The sequence below is a fragment of the Oncorhynchus mykiss genome, chromosome 27 (assembly GCF_013265735.2).
Source record: "Oncorhynchus mykiss isolate Arlee chromosome 27, USDA_OmykA_1.1, whole genome shotgun sequence".
NCBI classification, from domain to species: domain Eukaryota; kingdom Metazoa; phylum Chordata; class Actinopteri; order Salmoniformes; family Salmonidae; genus Oncorhynchus; species Oncorhynchus mykiss.
In genome coordinates this window covers 23072046-23093565 of record NC_048591.1, presented here as the reverse complement: position 1 = coordinate 23093565, position 21520 = coordinate 23072046, and the positions used below count along the sequence as shown (strand labels likewise).

The 21520-nt window shown below is 44.8% G+C and overlaps 1 protein-coding gene across 3 annotated transcripts in view; it reads right to left on the bottom strand.

The window, feature by feature from the left end:
* Nucleotides 1–21520, bottom strand: part of cadm1b (cell adhesion molecule 1b) — a 165941-nt gene that overhangs the window by 52081 nt on the left and 92340 nt on the right. For 2 of the 3 annotated variants that reach the window (XM_021588089.2, XM_021588091.2), the window contains exon 2: nt 3305–3325. The exons of the other annotated variant lie outside the window; for it this stretch is intronic. In XM_021588089.2, the coding sequence (XP_021443764.1) occupies nt 3305–3325 (21 nt within the window). The remainder of the gene's footprint in view (nt 1–3304; nt 3326–21520) is intronic. 3 annotated transcript variants of the gene reach the window in all.

The following is a 21520-nucleotide window of genomic DNA, read 5'->3' as shown; positions in this document are numbered from 1 at the left end:
TAGCTGGCAGTCAAAACAGCAAGATGAAGGAGCCTCAAAGCTAGGTTATTCTGGAACATGACTGCTAGTGGAAATATCCATAAGGTTTCAGCAGCCCTTAGCAGGGTTGGGTCCTGTCCAATATCCCTGGCTCATCTCCAATTCAAAACACACATAAATAACGGCGCTGTGATTAGTGATCCCATCAAAGGGAAAACAGGCCACTTTACGAAACATGGAGGGGTTTTTGCAATTCTAGTAAACATTTTCAATTGCCTCAGCATCCTGGTCATGATTGGGTACAAATGAGGAGAGGCAGTCATTAATTCCTGGTGGCGGGAGAGAGAGAGAGAGAGAGAGGTGGGCTGAGACAAGGCAGGGCGCAGATGACTGGTTGATAAATTCACACTCCTTCCAGCAGCTGTCTTGGAGTGCGACGCTGCTGTATTGCCACACATGGCCGCCCTCCTGTTCCTCTATCAGAACACACTGAATGACACAGTCAAAGATAATTAATTACAGGGCCTTCAAAGGTCTGTGAACTCAACGCTGGGATGTTACATCAGCGGTCTGACATGGGCCTCATCAACAAGCAGCTCATAATGCAAGACACCGAGAAGAAACCCTGACGCTAACTTTCAGAAGTTGGGAGAAATGAAGTTCCTCTCTTCATTCCTTCCCAGATGTTAAGAAAAGGCACCTTTTGATTCCAATTCCTTTTTTCTTTGAACTTCTCTCTCTTTGAATTTTTTCATCAAAAGACATGAAAGGGGCAGTGGAAAGCAGGACAGCGCCAGGCCCCTGATTCCTCTCCACTGAGTCACCGATGTCTGGAGCGGCCCTGTCCTTTTCAAAGAAGAACCAGGTATCCAGCCGGAGCTACTTATCTGACAGGCCGGTCGGACCAAGCTATCTTTTCAGCCAGAGATAGCTAGGTGCGGGCCGGCCAGATAGCTAGGTTAAGTTCATAGACCTTTGAAGGCCCTGCAATTAGCCATCTGGCTGGGCGGAGCTACCTATCTCGCTGGCCAGCCGGACCAAGCTATCTGGCCGGCTGGCCGGACCTATCTGACCGGCCGGAACTACCTAGATATCTGGCCGGCTGAACGCTATCTGGCCAGTCGGCCGAACAGAACTATCTGGCCGAACCTACACAATATATACAAAAGTATGTGGACACCTCTTCAAATGAGTGGATTTGGCTATTTCAGACACCCCCGTTGCTAACAGGTTTATAAAATCGAGCACACAGCCATGCAATCTCCATAGACAAACATTGACAGTATAATGGACTTACTGAAAAGCTCATTGGCTTTCAACGTGGCACCGTCATAGGAGGCCACCTTTCCAACAAGACAGTTCGTTAAATTTCTGCCCCGCTAGAGCTACCCCGGTCAACTGTAAGTGCTGTTATTGTGAAGTGGAAACCTCTAGGAGCAACAATGACTCAGCCGCGAAGTGACAGGCCACACAAACGCACAGAATGGGACAACCGGGTGCTGAAGCGCGTAGCGCGTAACATTCTTCTGCCCTCAGTTGCAACACTACTGAGTTCCAAACTGTCTTTGGCAGCAACGTCAGCACAAGAACTGTTCATCGGGAGATTCATGAAATCGGTTTCCATGACCGACCAGCTGCACACAAGCCTAAGATCACCATGTGCAATGCCAAACATCGACTAGAGTAGTGTAAAGCTCGCCGCCATTAGACTCTGGAGCAGTGGAAACGCATTCTCTGGAGTGATGAATCACACTTCACCATCTAGCAGTCCGACAGACTAATCTGGGTTTGGGGGATGCTAGGAGAACGCTATCTGCCACAATGCATAGTGCCAACTGTAAAGTTTGGTGGAGGAGGAATAATGGTCTGGGGCTGTTTTTCATGGTTCAGGCTAGGCCCCTTAGTTCCAGTGAAGGGAAATCTTAATGCTACAGAATACAATGACATTCCAGATGATTCTGTGCTTCCAACTTTGTGGCAACAGTTTGGGGGAAGACTCTTTCCTGTTTCAGCATGACAATGTCCCCGTGCACAAAGCGAGGTCCATAAAGAAATGGTGTGTCGAGATCGGTGTGGAAGAACTTGACTGGCCTCAACCCCATCGAACACCTTTGGGATGAATTGTAATGCTGACTGTGAGCCAGGTCTAATCTCCCAGCCTCAGTGCCCGACCTCACTAATACTCTTGTGGCTGAATGCAAGCAAGACCCCGCAGCAATGTTTCAACATCTAGTGGTATGCCTTCCCAGAAGAGTGGAGGCTTTTTAGCAGCTACGGTGGGACCAATTCCATAAATTCCCATGATTTAGGAATGAGATGTACAACGAGCAAGTGTCTACATACTTTTGGTATGTAGTGTATCTGGCCGGCCGGACCTAGCTATCTAGCCGACCGCATTAAGAATGACTGAAAATGGCTCTCTTTCTCACGCTCCTATTCTCTGCCCCTTGAGATACATACATCTCCAGCTCAGTAATTAAGCCCTGCTCACTAAGAAGGGAAGCTCTTTCAAGGACATCTGTGAGTAAAAAGCCATAATATCATTGGACATTATTAGACCTTCACTGTTTCAAGGCTTCTCTGCATCGTAGCAGGATTTCTAATGTTTTAGGCCTTCTAATGTAATCTCTTTTATCTCTGAAAACAATCTCTCACTCAAGTTTCATCATGTTTCTGGTGTGATGTCAGATGTCTGATGCTGCTTTGACAAGGCTTTGACTGAATAGAGATGTACAGAGAAAAGCATCTCGCCTGTACTCTATTATCTTATGCAGATTGTGCCATGTTCACTGCAGATCAATGTTGGGGACTGCTCAATCTCATGTTCCACTGTACTGGCAGGTTAGAGGCTCTTTGTGCTTGATGTGTCTTCCTAAGTGTGATAGAGAGACAAGGGGAGCTTCTAGCCTAGTAGTAGTAGTGTTAGACATGGGCTTTCACAATACAGAATGTTCACCTTCGGTTTAGTGTAGGCTACCATAGTCACTTTGTACATACTAGTCATGTGTCACCCAAAAGAAAAATACATGTAGACAACAATATAATGCACATATAGTAAACATAATGACAGTAGCCAATAACAACAGGGAATGTAGAATGTACTCTGCCACCATCTGACATAGTCTTATTTGAAACGGTTTCTGTTCACACGACTGTAGCTGTGCTATACAAATACAATCAAATTGGCAGTAGATTGACATATGATTGTAGACATTGCACAGCACATGAACACAAAACTCGATGCTTTACACAAATCAATAAAGAGCAGGGTGAGCAAATGGCATCAGACATTGTCAGACGAACATTAAAGGAAAATCAAAAGTACCTGACAAGGTCTCAGCGGCTCCTGTTGCAGCAGTAGAGAAGGAAAGAAGGAAGACAGAACAATTGTAAGCAGAGGCTCATATTCACGATAAGACGGACACATTGTAAGCAGAGGCCCATATTCACGATAAGACGGACACATTGTAAGCAGAGGCCCATATTCATTTATAATTCACACAGAAGGTAACTCTGTCAAAACTTGTCTCATTTTGGATGAGTCATAAGTGCTTCCTCACTTATATTTTAGAGGCTGGCATAAATCCCAAAAGTGTGTCGACCGAAAATTCCAATACCGAAGATTCCAATATACTTTCCTGAAAGTGATTGAGTATTTGAGAGTGTATAGCTTTACAACCCCGTATTTTTTAGAACCACTGTAAAGTTTCAGTCAATTTGGGGGCTATTAATATGGAGCAGCTCGGGGGTAGATAGTTAGCTATCTGTGGACTTTGTTTTTCCCAGCCTCTCTCTGTTTGAGATTCCTGCCAGCCCAGGGCTGGAGCAGCCTCTGCCGAGTGAAGGTCCCCTGAGAGCCCTGGGGCACACCAGAATTTGCCCGCTTGGAACAGTGGCCAGTCGCCCGAGACTGGCATCTCACACCAGCTGGTCATGGGAGACTGGCATTTTCCCTACGGCACCACCCTGGGCATCCTGGACTCACAGCACCGCTCTAAGTGGTAAGCCTATTACGCAGGCTAACATCTAATTGGACCACCTCGTGAAGAGCAAGCAGGCACACACTAGTCTTCTTGCCTGAGTTATCATCTTTGACCTAACCTGAATGGAAGGCATGTCCTTGTTATGCTTTCTCAGCCTTGTATGAATCCTCACAGGAGACAAATCACAAACCAGCACATAATAATATAGGTACATCTCAGATTATAAATCATATAGAAAGTCTGTATTTCTGTTACAGTATGAGGAGTGAGGATGTAATATATATCAGTTTTCTCAGCCTAGTTCAGAACTGTATTAATAGGGAAAAGTGTACAGCCACAGATAGGACTATTATAAATAGCCGCTGGTCTTGTCTCTTGTCCCCAGTGCGCCCCTGCTACCCCCCTACCCTCCCCTGTACTCCCCTGTACCTGGAGCACATTAGGCAGGAGTTATGAGGTGCCAGCCAGGCTGTGATTAGATGTCATGGCTGTCGCTCTGCTTAGACAGCACTGATAGACAGATTTCAGGGGAAATGCGTGTGATGCTATTCCCTGCAAGTGGCGGCCTCCACCGCAATCTGTCAATCATAGAGGATGAGGCCAGACAGGCCCACCGTCCTCCAAATAAAGCCTGTCCTTGTCTGGGTCTGCTCTCCTACTCTCCTAACCCATATTCCTTAGACTTCTGTATTTTATTGTACTTCGACAGAATCTGCAAATGTCTGATATACCAGTGTATGAATAAGAATGACAGTCAACGGGTGTTCTTTGTAGTGTATTACCTGACAGATAGTAGAATCTACAAGCTATCTGATCATTAGATAATATGTTCATGCTTTTAGACAATACTAGCAGTGTACAGCGGACTGTCATCTGGGTGAATCCACAGAGCTGCAGTACACTCTGTGAGCCAGACTGATATTTCTGCAGACGGTCTCTCTCTGTGAGTGTGGAGGAGAGCAACCTCCCTTTCCAGGCTGCTGGGTAATAGCAGTTGGGGAAAGGTAACATACCCTCTCTATGCTGGCATGGTGTCATTAAATGTATGGGCCTCCGTTGAGGAAACATTTTTCCTTCTTATTTCCAGCCATGATCAGTAGCTTATCACATGTTATCAGTGTGTGTGTTCACACCGCATGTGTGGTGACAGCAGGAGGAGGATGCTGGGGTGCTGTGCGGCCCAGGCAGTCTCCTCTCCTCTAGTGTGTGTGTGTGTGTGTGTGTGTGTGCGTGTGTGTCCCACTGTGCTTTCATTTAATTAAAAGGTTGGGTGGAGGGATGCAGACCTTTTTCTTAAAATAAATTTGATGGAAAGCCTGTACCTGCTGAGTTGACCCAAGGAACACAGATTGGCTGCTGTGGTCATCATTTTCCAAACAGCAAGCCATTAGATGGTTTAATGGTTTAAGACCTTTTCTCAGAAGTCTGAACACTGTCCAGATACCTTCTGTGACCTCTAGGATTGGTGTCCTAGCCAGTGTCTAACCACAACAAATGCTCACACGCTCCTGTGTTTACTTCTAGGGGTGGACGTTCTACAAATAAACAGCTGGAAACAATTGAAATACTGTACATTAAACCTGGGATTTGAAAGTCATTACTGTAGCAATCACTCACACTCCTGCTGAGTTCATTTAATCTTTGTCTCAGACTCAAGTCAAATACCATAATATACACTGAGTGTACAAAACATTATGGACACCTGCTCTTTCCATGACATAGACTGACCAGGTAAATCCAGGTGAAATCTATGATCCCTTATTGATGTAATTTATTAAATCCACTGCAATCAGTGTAGATGAAGGGGAGGAGACAGGTTAAAAATATTTTTTAAACCTTGAGACAATTGAGACATGGATTGTGTATGTGTGCCATTCAGAGGGTGAATGGGCAAGACAAAATATTTAGGTGCTTTTGAACAGGTTATGGTAGCAGGTACCAGGCGCACCGGTTTGTGTCAAGAACTACAACGCTGCAGTTTCCAGTGTGTATCAAGAATGGTCCACCATCCAAAGGACATACAGCCAACTTGATACAACTGCGGGAAGCATTGAGCCAGCATCCCTGTGGAACACTTTCGACACCTTATAGAGTCCATGCCCTGATGAATTGAGGCTGTTCTGAGGGCAAAAGGGGGGTGTGCAACTCAATATGAGGAAGATGTTCTTAATGTTTTGTACACTCAGTGTAGTCCACTGTGCAAACACTGGACAAAATGTGACACCCCAGCTATCTGTATAGTTGCCTGCAGCAGAGCGCTTTAGAGGGAGGTGTCAAGAGCAGCTACAGCTCAACAGAGAGAGCTGCTCTGTACTCCCACCGTTTTGTCAGATATGGCTTAATGCAGGTATCTGGTTGCCTGTGGAATATCTGTGAAAACACTTACCTATAGCACCACAGGGAATGCTCAGGCTAATTCGTCTCCATGGCAGACAGTAACATGTTAATCAAGTGGGCTTACCAGGAACACATCTACAGGCTGTTCCGTCATACTGCAGTCAAAGGGGATTATGTATGTATCCCCACATAAACAGTTTCCCGATGGCCAGAGGAGGTTTAACTGCACCTTATTCATGGAACATACAAAAATACACTGGAGCTCAGCCGTGACAACCTCTCACTGGATATGCCTGATTTCATGCTCTGAATATTAATATGGGCCTTTAGCAAACCCCTGAGCACAAGCACATAAGCACACACACACACACACACACGTATGCATGCACACACACACTCACACACATGTTTGCACGTACATACACACACACACACGCACACACACACACACACACACACACACACACACGTGCGCACACACACACGTGCGCACACACACACACACACGTGCACGTGCCAGCAGATGTGTGCACACACACACAGTTGAAGCCTGGCACGTTAGAGATAACTAACTAACAATTCACAGATAACTAACTAACAATTCAGAGGGATTGAACAGTATTCTCCCATGGTGAGTTCACAGTGTGAGTTTCTGGTATTCAAGGGCTAGTTGGTAAGGAAGCTAAAGTATGTGAGGATCTGAATATTGTATCATGTTTGTCTGAAAGCAATACGTGTTAATAAGCTCTTCAATCAGAACTTCAAGTCCTCTCTGTAACACAAAAGTAATGTTTTCATTCTGAGAGCAGAAATAACAGAAAATATAGAAGCTGAAAGAGAACTCTGCCATTGCCTGTCTCAGGTTGTGGTTGTGTTAGAGATACATGCCTCCGACTGGATGCCTAGCAGCCCCGCCAACTGCCATCTCTCACTCTAAAACAAGTCACACATACAAAGCTTTCTCTGCATGTTGTACAGGCCTGTACTGTATATCTGTACAGAATACGGGGCTCCTTTATTAATAAAAAATGAACGTAGAAACCAACAAAGCAACAAACAGACCACAGAACACCATTTTCCCCCCAAGAAAACAATCCAACAAGGAGAAGGAACCGAAGCCATTATCCAACTACAGTGACACCTCAGCCTCCCACAGTCATCCAAAATAGATTTTAAATGGTTCAACGGTCTTGGAAAATCAACCAATATCAGTATAAGCATGATTCTGCATTGTGTTATGCTAGCACGAATGGTTGGCGCGAATGGTTGGGTAAGCACTGACTTCAAGGCTGCCGTTACAATACGCAATGTATGCATCCACACACCACATGGCTTTATAGAGAAACAGATCATAGTGAATGCTTAACCCCCCGGCTGTGAGACACACCACATCTTATTCACCATGTCTGTTCAGCTAAAGCCCTGTCTTCCATCTGGCTCCAGAGGGAGCGATCACACAGAGCCCTGCTTCTTTTCAACCCGGTCTCAGGTGGAGGCGAGGCAGCAGGAGCGTTAGTGTTAATGCCGCTGGAGAGCACACAAAGCTCTGACTCAATGCTCGCCTCTGATTGCATTGTACTCACATGCAGCTTTTTTTTTAAATCAAAGCTTAGAAAGAGTCTTATACGGGTGTAATAACTGCCTCTTTTCTATTTTTATTTAATTTTTATCTTCGGGGAGGACACATATCTTTTTTTAGTTTTTACAGCTTTTCTGCTACATATACATACATTTGACATACATGGTACTTTTATATACAGCAATAACATACAGTAACAATAATACATTACTGAACATAAACTCTTTAATCCCACCCCTCAGTCATTCTCAGCCCATCCCACCTATCACCATAGACCTCAGTTCTTTAATCCCACCCCTCAGCCACTCTCAGCCCATCCCACCTATCACCATAGACCTCAGCTCTTTAATCCCACCCCTCAGTCATTCTCAGTCCATCCCACCTATCACCATAGACCTCAGCTCTTTAATCCCACCCCTCAGCCACTCTCAGCCCATCCCACCTATCACCATAGACCTCAGCTCTTTAATCCCACCCCTCAGCCACTCTCAGCCCATCCCACCTATCACCGCAGAACACCCTTGTTTGGTTTCCATGTGCCATATCTTTTTCAATATAGCTGTGATGTTTTACATACATTTTGAAATGTTATTTTCTTTTCGTTATGGGGACATTGTTCCCCTTTATCTAATGTGGTGCCATGCAAGGGGCATACAAGCGCTGTGCTGATGCCTGACGGGACAGATTGGGATGTGTGTGTATGTGTGTGTGTGTGTGCTTGCGTGCATGTGTCTCTGTGTGTATGCATGTGTGTGTATGTACATGTACGCATGCATATGCTTGCGTGGGTTCATTTGTGTACATGCATGTGTTTGTGATTGTGTGTCGGGGGGTAATTAGGACATCAGTAGAAGCCTCTGACAGGCCTGTCATCTCCACAGCCTGTCCAGCAAGGAGACAGGGGTCAGAGGGGGTAAGAGGGGCTGGAGATGGGTCAGGAGGCAGCTGCTACACCACCACTCACTGTCTGGAATCTCTCACAGAATATTAAACCACTGGGACCTCAGGCAAGACACTCCCTCGCCTCAATTATGGAAAACACAAAGCCATCACACAGGGTATTACTATTTGATAACTCAACAAATGTGCATTGTGATGGAGTATGGCTATGAGCCGTGAGATTTGAGTTTTGAAACAACGTGACAAAATGTGCTATCTAACTGTTATCTAAAAATTCCCTTGTTATGACATAAAGACAAATCCAGTTAGCTGTTGTGAGCTTAACCACTGAGCATGCTATGAAATTGAGGATCTGTATTACAAAGAGACAGATACAGTACATTAAATACAATCTCCATCGGTGGGCATTTCTGGTGACCTTGGTTATGACATATCATTAATTCTATGTATGGATGATTATTTATCCCCACAATAACATGTCTGCTGCTCCCCCCCCTCTCTCCCTCTCCCTCTCTCTCTGTGTTGCACCTGTGCCCATTCTGTCTGTGCCTGGCCCCGGTGCTCATACTCTCATAATCACATCCATCAGCCCACAGCTCTAACTGCATCCAGGACCGCTAAATACATCCATTTGTTTGCAGGTGTCATTTATTTTGTGTGCCTCAATCAGACACCTGTCACACACACCTGCTGTCAATGTGTGTGGAGCTAAAGAAAATAAAAAAAGAGGAGAGAAGGCCTTTTGTTTCTTCTGCGAGTTTATAATGAGCACACTGTTTCCAATCTTCTTCCTCCATTTTTCAATTTCCTATGCCTTTTTCACAGTCAAATCACAGCTATCAATCAGGTGTGTGTGTGTGTGTGTGTGTGTGTGTGTGTGTGTGCATGAAGGAGGTAAACTGAGGCCGTGTACCTTGATGGAACCATCTCCAACCCCAGCTCCATTAGTCAGAGATTGGAGGGAAATATGTGTGTGTGGTGGTGTGAAAATGAATACGATTATAAATGGCTGCCAATGCAAGGCTGTCTCCCTGCCCGGCTCCAAATGATTCACAATGTACACCGTTGAATTTGCCCTCTCTATTTGAGTAAATGGATCTATTCTGCACACTGTCCTTTTACAGTGGTACCGACAGGAAAAGCCACATATTTGTTTAACCATTTATTAGAAAAGATTACAATACATGCAATACGATACTCTTGGCGTCAGGCTCTGCTCCTTTGGGATAGCTCACTGCCAGAGCATGCATAATGATAAGATAACTATAGTAACAGACAGTGAGCAAGGTATGTTATACCAATCCCCCTGACCGAAGCAAAATCACACTCCAAAGTGTGGAGGCTGGGGTGGGTGGCGGGGACGCAGAACACAGTCATACATGGCATGTAATGCATGCTACAGCAATAACATGTCACCAAGAACACCCGCGCATAGCGTGCATGTGGCAGCCATCAGGGAATGAAGGTGCAACACCTGGTTGACTGAAATACACCGCAATATTAAGGTAGAGTGAATCTAATTGGTGCAATATCAGCTGATGCAATACTCAGGTTTCCTGTCTGGTGTTGCTGTAACTACTGATAACACATTATAACAGTATAACATATTATACAATGTATGTATATAGGATCTAAATTTGAGACAGTTTGTTACATCAGGAAAATAATCCTGCAGCAACAGGAAATGTGAAGTATTATGTGGATTATACTACATTTTTTGTAGGGGTTGATACATTTTTCTTGAGGTAAAAAATCAAGACTGAAATTTCATTGGAAATTACAAACTTCAGAAACCTTTTTAAATCTCAAATACACTACACCTTTTACATGTCTGTCATTGCAGGGAAGTTCTCCTGCAAAAGGGTGATTTAATTAAGATCCTACACCTGAATAGCTAGGCATACAGATAAAAACGTATGTCTTGTGTCGTAAACCCAATGACCAATGCAAATACACTACAGTGAATAAAATAACCGGTTCACGTAATGGTACATATCAGGTCAAACACCTACACGTTCATACCATAGGCACATTGCAATCTAACACAAAAGCGATAGCATGTGGCAGCAGACGCATAGTGTCAGCAGTGAAAAGAGGAAGACAATTGTGACTGACAGCACTCCAACGTAGAATAAAAAAATCTTAACATCATGTGGCATGTACAGTATATGTATGGGAAAGACTGCTAGTAGGGACTAACTCTAGGATTATGCAGATACTGCAATGTGCACCAGTGTTTTACAGAGTGTATTGATTGAAACAAAGATCTATTTGAAGTGACTGAGCCAAATGGCAACTATAGTAAATTCACAATGGCAGGCTAATATAGGACTTCACAGCCTGACATTTCCTCCCCTCCACGCAGAGTGGTCTCTAACTGTGTGCCAATGGCCATATGATTTACTCTGGACCCACATGAATATTTCATATTAGCGCTTAGCTGGCTCGTGGCATCAAGAAAATGTATTATTTTTAGTGAGCTTTGTAGAGACACCCTGGAAATTCCTCCTTTGATGAATGGTTGAATAGTTTATGTTGTATTAAAAGGGCAAAACAAATAACTATCAATCATCTTATGTTGACAGCAGCTATACGCTAACCCCTCCCATTTATGAAATTCCCTTTCTGGGGTTTTCTGCTGAATCAGCTGCCAAAGCAAATCAAATCAAAGCCTGCGCTCTGCAGAACAGGTCAGCTTCGATTTCACTATTAGACAAACCTACTCTGAAAGTGAAAGCTAAATATTGGTTAGTATAAAATATGGCTTACCAAAGAGGGTGATTGATGTCAGTTGACATCTGGGCTGGCAGAGTAGCCTAGTGGTTAGAGTGTTGGACTAACAACCGGAAGGTTGCAAGTTCAAACCCCTGAGCTGACAAGGTACAAATATGTCGTTCTGACCCTGGACAGGCAGCTAACCCACTAGGCCGTCATTGAAAATAAGAATTTGTTTTTAACTGACTTGCCTAGGTAAATAAAAAGTGAATATTGGTATTATTGTAATGCATTAACTTTCAATAGACACAATATTATGCTCTAACCTGGAGTTGAACCCTCTAGTTCAGTTAGGAAATGTATCTTAAGTAACACCAACTGCTGTAAGAGCATACTAATGGTTTGAGATAAAGATAAAAAATAATCCAACTATGAACATGGTGTGATTTAAAATAAATGAGACATAGAATTAAATTACTTTTTTAGGATTTCTGCCTGAGCTAAAAAGTAGATTGCAACGATGCCATCTGAGTGTGCATAAAGGTAGCGTTGCCAATGAATGATTCAATCTGCTCATCATGCTCCCACTACTACCTGCATTGAGTTGGTTTCATTTGATTGGCTGGGTAATTACCTGAACGCTGGTTAATTGCTTGTTAATTTGCCCCTGATGGTGAGCACATCCAGCTCACGACAAGTCTGCCAATCAGCGGTTTACACATGGTGCACATGGGGACTTGCTCAGAGAGAGACACATGCATGTACTACGCACAAACTACAGTCCCGCAGTTAAAATCTTCTCCATATTTTATGTTCCTAGGCTGTCATTGTAAATAAGAATTTGTTCTTAACTGACTTGCCTAGTTAAATAAAGGTTAAATGCATTTTATTTTATTTTAAATATGCTAAGCTGAGCAAAGCAGGTGCTCTTCCATATGGATATCCATTGGAAAACAGCAGACACATGATTGAGGGAGAGAGAACACTGAGTGGCTTGGCTTTCGAGTTAGAGAGATAGGCTGCATGCTCACAGACTGGCAGGGAGGGAGAGAAAGCGACACATAGAGAGAGACATAGAAAGAGATGCATGGGACTGACTATAACTGTTCACTCCCCCACCAGATTGATATTTTATGGTGTACGATGTGGTTCAGATGACATGGAGAGGTTGAGATGGAGTGAGAGAGTGTACAGGCGGGAAGAGTTCAGTGATTTATTGTGTGGGTGCATGTCTGGCATGTGGGTAAGTTTATGTGTGTTTGTATGTGTGTGTGTGTGTGTGTATGTGTGTTTGTGTGTGTACGTGTGTGATGAGTTAGCGCTAGGTGCAGTCAGACTGAGCCCATTAAAAAGTGAAGGCACAGGGGGACAGATGCACCCCAACATGAGGCACAGGAAACAGACTCTTTGATCATTACCTGCCTGCCAGTCTGCCCTCCACAGGGACCGCCCATTACCACTGCTGATGTGCTGCTCTGACAGGCTATAAAATCACACACACACACACACACACACACACACACACACACACACACACACACACACACACACACACACACACACACACACACACACACACACACACACACACACACACACAGCACTACTCACATTCACAACAACTATCACTCAAGCTAGTGTTGTCGTCAGTTAAACCTGTCCCCCAAAGACACATATAGAATAGCCATATGGCAATGGGGTTGAGATGAATGCATTTACAGGTATTGATTGCTTTGGTGGGTATACAGTATGTAAGCTAGTCCATTTTTTTCTCTGTTTAGAGGGCGCTCTACCTGGTACACAGCCAGTATAGAAACACTTCTCACTTATCTTCTCAGCTACAGGGTGACATGGGGTAACTGGAAAACATGTCACTCACAGATTACTATGTGAGTCTCATTAGCTGACAGCAGTTGTTTTTTTCCCACCTTTATTTAACCAGGTAGGCCAGTTGAGAACAAGTTCTCATTTACAACTGCAGCCTGGCCAAGATAAAGCAAAGCAGTGTGACACAAACAACACCACAGAGTTACACATGGGATAAACAAACGTACAGTCAATAACACAATAGAAAAGTATACATACAGTGTGTGCAAATGTAGTAAGATTAGGGAGGTAAGGCAATAAATAGGCCATAGTGTAACGTTGTTCATATTTAATGTTCACAAAAAACACTAAAACAAAATGAGAAAACGGAGAAACGGCGAAAACGAAAGCGCACAGTTCTGTCAGGGAAACAACCTAAACAGAAAATAATCACCCACAACTAAAATGGGGGAAACAGGCTACCTAAGTATGATTCTCAATCAGAGACAACGAACGACACCTGCCTCTGATTGAGAACCATACTAGGCCAAACACATAGAAAAAAGAACATGGACTACCCACCCCAACTCACGCCCTGACCAACCTAAAACACTGGAGTGATAGATGTGCAGAAGATGAATGTGCAAGTAGAGATACTGGGGTGCAAAGAAAAAAAATAGGGGGATGAGGTAGTTGGGTGGGCTATTTACAGATGGGCTATGATCTGTAAGCTGCTCTGACAGCTGATGCTTAAAGTTAGTGAGGGAGATATGAGTCTACAGCTTCAGTGATTTTTGCAGTTTGTTCCAATCATTGGCAGCAGAGAATTGGAAGGAAAGGCAACCAAATGAGGAATTGGCTTTGGGGGTGGCCAGTGAAATATACCTGCTGGAGCGCATGCTATGGATAGGTGCTGCTATGATGACCTGAGATAAGGCTGGGCTTTACCTAGATAAGACTTATAGATGACCTGGAGCCAGTGGGTTTGGCTACGAATATGAAGTGAGGTTCCAACGAGAGCATACAGGTCGCAGTGGTGGGTTGTATATGGTGCTTTGGTGACAAAACGGATGACACTGTGATAGACTGCATCAAATTTACTGAGTAGAGTGTTGGAGGCTATTTTGTAAATGACATCGCTGAAGTCAAGGATCGGTAGGATAGTCAGTTTTACGAAGGTATGTTTGGCAGCATGAGTGAACAATGCTTTGTTGCGAAATAGGATGCCGATTCTAGATTTAACTTTGGATTAGAGATGCTTGATGTGAGTCTGGAAGGAGAGTTTACAGTCTAACCAGACACCTAGGGATTTGTAGTTGTCCACATATTCTAAATCAGAACCGTCCAGAGTAGTGATGCTAGACGGGCGGGCAGGTGCAGGCAGCGATCGGTTGAAGAGCATGCATTTAGTTTTACTTGCATTTAAGAGCAGTTGGAGGCCATGGAAGGAGAGTTCTATGGCATTGAAGCTTGTCTGGAGGTTTGTTAACACAGTGTCCAAAGAAGGGCCAGAAGTATACAAAATGGTGTCTTCTGCGTAGAGGTGTATCAGAGAATCACCAGCAGCAAGAGCAACATCATTGATGTATACAGAGAAAAGAGTCGGCCCGAGAATTGAACCCTGTGGCACCCCCATAGAGACTGCCAGAGGTCTGGACAACAGGCCCTCCAATTAGACACACGGAACTCTGTCTGAGAAGTAGTTGGTGAACCAGGTGAAGCAGTCATTTGAGAAACCAAGGCTGTCAATAAGAATGCAGTGATTGACAGAGTCGAAAGCCTTGGCCAGGTCGATGAATACAGCTGCACAGTATTGTATTTTATCGATGGCGTTATGATATCGTTTAGGACCTTGAGCGTGGCTGAGGTGCACCCATGACCAGCTCGGAAACCAGATTGCATAGCGGAGAAGGTACAGTGGGATTCAAAATGGCCGATGATCTGTTTGTTAACTTGGCTTTCGAAGACCTTAGCAAGGCAGGGTAGGATAGATATAGGTCTGAAACAGTTTGGGTCTAGGGTGTCTCCCCCTTTGAAGAGGGGGATGACCACAGCAGCTTTCCAATCTTTAGGGATCTCAGATGATACGAAAGAGAGGTTGAACAAGCTAGTAATAGGGGTTGCAACAATTGCGGAGGATAATTTTAGAAAGAGAGGGTCCAGATTATCTAGCCCGGCTGATTTATAGGTGTCCAGATTTTGCAGCTCTTTCAGAACATCAGCTATCTGGATTTGGGTGAAGGAGAAATGGGGGAGGCTTGGGGAGGTTGCTGTGGGGGGTGCAGAGCTGTTGACCGAGGTAGGGGTAGCCAGGTGGAAAGTATGGCCAGCCGTAGAAAAATGCTCATTGAAATTCTCAATTATCGTGGATTTATCGGTGGTGACAGCTGCCCACTGCCTCGGCGCAGTGGGCAGCTGGTGCTCTTATTCTCCATGGACTTTACAGTGTCCCAGAACTTTTTGGAGTTTGTGCTACACGATGCAAATTTCTGTTTGAAAAAGATAGCCTTTGCTTTCCTAATTGTTCCTAACTTCCCTGAAAAGTTGCATATCGCAGGGGCAATTCGATGCAAATGCAGAATGCGACAGGATGTTTTTGTGCTGGCACTCAGGTCTGGAGTGAACCTGCTTATTCTACATTTTTTTTTAATGGGGCATGCATCCAACCCGGAAGCCAGCCGCACCAATGTGTCGGAGGAAACACTGTGCACCTGGCAACCTTGATTAGCGTGCACTGCGCCCAGCCCTCCACAGAAGTCGCTGGTGCTCGATGAGACAAGGGTATCCCTAATGGACAAAGCCTCCCTAAACCAGACGATGCTAGGCCAATTGTGCATCGCCCCACGGACCTACCAGTCACGGCCGGTTACGACAGAGCCTGGGCGCAAACCCAGAGTCTCTGGTGGCACAGCTGGCGCTGCAGTACAGCACCCTTAACCACTGCGCCACCCGGGAGGCCCTAGGAAAGCACTTTTAAAGAATAACTAGGCATCCTCTACTGACGGAATGAGGTCAATATCCTTCCAGGATACCCGGGCCAGGTAATTTAGAAAGGCCTGCTTGCTGAAGTGTTTTAGGGAGCTTTTGACAGTGATGAAGGGTGGTCGTTTGACCGCGGACCCATTACAGACGCAGGCAATGAAGCAGTGATCACTGAGATCCTGGTTGAAGACAGCAGAGGTGTATTTAGAGGGCAGGTTGGTCAGGATGATAACTTTGAGGGTTCCCGTGTTTACGGATTTGGAGTTGTACCTGGTAGGTTCCATGATAATTTGGGTGAGATTGAGGGCATCTAGCTTAGATTGTAGGATGGCCGGTGTGTTAAGCATATCCCAGTTTATGTCCCCTAACAGTACAAACTCTGAAGATAAATGGGGGGCAATTCATTCACATATGGTGTCCAGGGCACAGCTGGAGGCTGAGGGAGGTCTGTAGTGGCTACAGTGATATACTTATTTCTGGAAAGGTGGATTTTTAAAAGTAGAAGCTCGAACTGTTTAGGCACAGACCTGGATAGCATGACAGAACTCTGCAGGCTGTCTCTGCAGTAGATTGCAACTCCACCCCCTTTGGCAGTTCTATTTTGGAGGAAAATGTTGTAGTTGGGGATGGAAATTTCAGAATTTTTGGTGGCCTTCCTAAGCAAGGATTCAGACACAGCTAGGTCATTGGGGTTGGCAGAGTGTGCTAAAGCAGAGAAAAAAAAAACTTAGGGAGGAGGCTTCTGATATTAACATGCATGAAACCAAGGCTTTTACGGTTACAGAAGTCAACAAATGATAGTGCCTGGGGAATAGGAGTGGAACTGCGGGCTACAGGGCCTGGGTTAACCTCTACATCACCAGAGGAATAGAGGAGGAGTAGGATAAGGGTATGGCTAAAGGATATAAGAACTGGTCTTCTAGTGCGTTGGGGACAGAGAATAAAGGACCAGATTTTTGGGCGCGGAAGAATAGATTCAAGGCACAAGTATGGTAAGATGTGAGTACAGTGGAGGTAAACCTATGCGTTGCGTAACGATGAGAGAGGTTTCGTCTCTGGAGACATCAGTTAACCTAGGTGAGTTCTCCTCCGCATGTGTCTGGGGTGGGACGAAAGAGCTATCTAAGGCATTTTGAGTGGGACTGAGGGCTCTACATTGAAATAAAACAATTAAAACTAGCCAAGACAGCAGTAGACAAGGCATATTGACATTAGAGAGAGGCATAAAGCAATCACAGGTGTTGATCAGGAGAGCTAAGACAACAACGGGTAAATGGCGATGAAAGGGCAGAGCAGGTCAGTTAGATACATACAGGACCTGAGTACGAGGCTGGGGCCGACAGGTAAACAAAATGAGGTACCGTGTTATTGAAACAGTCCAGGGGGCATCAGCTGTGTAGCCGAGTGATCATAGGGTCAAAAGAGCAGCAATAGGTGAGTCAGGGTGCCGTTCGGTTGTCACTACTACACTAGGCGAGCAGGGGACACAGCGTTCAGAAAAGTTAGCGGGCCGGGGCTAATAGATGGTTCTGCGGCGATATCGTAACAGAATAGCCAGTTGAGACCACATCGGGCGATCACGTCGGCAGTCCAGTCATGATGGATCGGCGGTGCTCTGTGTCGACAATAAATGGTCCAGACCAATTGGCAAAGGAGGTATTGTAGCCCTAGAATTAGCTGGTATATGGGCCTAGCTCAAGGCTAGCTAGTGCTAGCTTTGGGACAGAGGCGTTAGCTAACAGTAGCCACTTGTTTGCAGCTAGCTAGCTGCGATGATCCGGAATAATGATCCGGTGTAATGATCCAGAGCGGCAGAAATCCGGTGATATGGTAGAGAGAGAGCAGTCCGATATGCTCTGGGTTGATATAGCTCTGTGCAGACTGGCAGTGGAAGCAGCTGAGGGGAAAACGACTCATAATAATGTCTGGAATGGAGTAAATGGAATGGCATCAAACCCATGGAAACCATGAGTTTGATGTATTTGATATCATTCCAGCTATTCCGCTCCAGCCATTGCTACGAACCTGTTCTCAGCCAATTAAGGTGCCACCAACCATGTCATGTCATCTCTATTGTCTCTCTCTATGATGTGGTTTGGCTCCAACAAGCTGTACCAGATGAGGTGAGGCCCAGCCACAAACTGTGTTTGCTCTGTTGATGGGATGGCTGATATGAGAGCTGCAGGTTATTGGCACAACTGAACAAGGCACTGACTGGGGTTCAGGTGAACTCATTTTATTGTTTGCTCAGAGAGGTCATTTGTGAAATAGACTCTGAAGCCATCACATAGCTCTTCCAGCAGAGATATAGAATGCATCACGCAGACTTTATCAGACTCCCAGCATTAGCCATCAGACACACATCATCAAACAAACAGCATCGGCGGAGATAGACAAGACAGACACTCCTCTGTGACTCTGAGCCTGTTAGCTCAACATTCCCTCACGGAAACCTATTTTGTCTTTACAGGCATGCTGCCTGATGACTGCATCTATTGTTGAGTCAATTGGAGGTGAACATTTGAGTCAATTGGAGGTGGTCCTGTGGATGTATTCCAAGGCCTACCTTCAAACTCAGTGCCTCTTTGCTTGACATCATGGGAAAATCAAAAGAAATCAGCCAAGATCTCAGAAAGAAATTGTAGACCCCCACAAGTCTGGTTCATCCTTGGGACAATTTCCTGAAGGTCCACGTTCATCTGTACAAACAATAGTACGCAAGTATAAACACCATGGGACCATGTAGCCTTCATACCGCTCAGGAAGGAGAAGCATTCTGTCTCCTAGAGATTAATGTACTTTGGTGCGACAAGTACAAATCAAGCCCAAAACAACAGCAAAGGACCTTGTGAAGATGCTGGAGGAAATAGCTACAAAAGTAGCCAACGTATGTTATAGGATATGATTCCTATATTGACATAACCTGAAAGGCCGCTCAGCAAGGAAGAAGCCACTGCTCCAAAACCGCCATAAAAAAAGCCAGACTACGGTTTGCAACTGCACGTGGGGACAAAGATTGTACTTTTTGGAGAAATGTCCTCTGGTCTGATGAAACAAAAATATACCTGTTTGGACATAATGACCATTGTTATGTTGGGAGGAAAAAGGGGGATGCTTGCAAGCTGAAGAACACCATCCCAACCGTGAAGCACGGGGGTGGCAGCATCATGTTGTGGGGGTGCTTTGCTGCAGGAGGGACTGGTTCACTTCACAAAATAGATTACATCATGAGGGAGGACAATTATGTGAATATATTGAAGCAACATCTCAAGACATCAGGTTAAAGCTTGGTCGCAAATGGGTCTTCCAAATGGACAATGACCCCAAGCATACTTCCAAAGTTGTGGCAAAATGTCTTAAGGACAACAAAGTCAAGTTATTGGAGTGGCCATCACAAAGCCCTGACCTCAATCCTATAGAACATTTGTGGGCAGAACTGAAAAAGCGTATGCGAGCAAGGAGGCCTACAAACCTGACTCAGTTACACCAGCTCTGTCAGGAGGAATGGGGCAACATTCACCCAACTTATTGTGGGAAGTTTGTTGAAGGCCACCCGAAACGTTTGACCCAAGTTAAACATTTTAAAGGCAATGTTTCCAAATACTAATTGAGTGTATGTAAACTTCTAACCCACTGGGAATGTGATGAAAGAAATCAAATCTGAAATAAATCTTTCTCTCTACTATTATTCTGACATTTCACATTCTTAAAATAAAGTGGTGATCTTAACTGATCTAAAACGGGGATTAAATGTCAAGAATTGTGAAACTGAGTTTAAATGTATTTGGCTAAGGTGTATGTAAACTTCCGATTTCAACTGTATGGCGCAGCATCAGGTATTTATGGGCAGAGTAAGTGCAGCGTATCAACTTAAAAGCATTAGCTTGTTGTCTATCTGCATCCCCAGTGCCATTATCCACCTTTTGGGTTGTCACCCGAGGACACCATGCCCACACAGTGAAAGGGAGGGCATATCCACACACACACACACACGCACACGCACACACACACACACACACACACACACACACACACACACACACACACACACACACACACTGAGTTGGCTAGAATAAGGGGATTAGAGAGGGTCTTCAGGGAACGTGGCTGAAGCTTTAGTTGAGCCTGTGGGCTGACTTTACTTAAGCAGTAGAGGAAACTACAGCCACCGTGAATCACCAGTGAAGGGCTTCTTCCTGACCACACTGAAAGGCCATTCATTTACAGCAGGACTCACTAACCAGAGGGCTAATTCACTGTGCACTGGGCAGTTACATCTTCTATTGTCTTGGAACAAAGGATAAATAGAGACTAATGTTGTTTAATCTGTCGTTCTATTTTAGGGTTGGGAGAGGCTGTGTTGTACTGTTCCTAGAATCTCAGAGTGAAGATGGACTATGATAGGAGGACCAAGGTCACGGTTAGGAGGACGCAGTTTCTTTGCACCAGACAAGAGGCTGGCATGGGAATGAGAGTGTGAACAGCCAGCGGTGCTATATCAGTGCTCTGTACTGGAGCGTTGGACCCATCACAACCTCCACAGTCAGTATTGGAAAGCCCTGCCTGGCTCCTGGCAGAGAGGTGGCTCTCTGTGCTTCTCCTCTCTGTGTGCTGCTCGCTGGGCTGTGAGTCAGTGAGTCAACCCCAACAATGTAACCACTTCCCCAGGAGCCATTGCTCACCTTTGATTTGTGCACAAGGTTAAACCAAACGTTGCGTGAAGACAATAGAGACTGAATGGGGTATGACAGAGGTACAGATATGTACAGTAGGTAATATTACTCTCTGAGCTACAGGTCTGTATGTTGCCCTACTCCCACCCCCCTCCTCAATATGACCCATATAGTTGCTATGGTGACAAATAGGTCATATTTTTCTGTGTCACATTTGCATTTGTTTTGTAAGTGTTGCTATTTTATAAAGAAATAGGTGAAAGGGGTTATGACAGCAAAATTAATCAACTTTAATGTTGTGCTATATCTGCGAAATACTGTGTCGTAATGTCAATGAACTTTTATCACACACAGACCTACACGTCTAAAATAAACACTTGCAAAAACAATAACAATAACTCATTTCATTGTTCCAAATTAACCAGTTTATGCGGTGCTCTCTCTCTCTCTCTCTCCTATGAATGAGGTGTAGAGTAACAGCCTTCATTATCTAATGAGATTACCAGAGTCAATTTCAACGATGCAAAATACCCCACATACGGCCTGGCAATAACACAGGGCCGTAT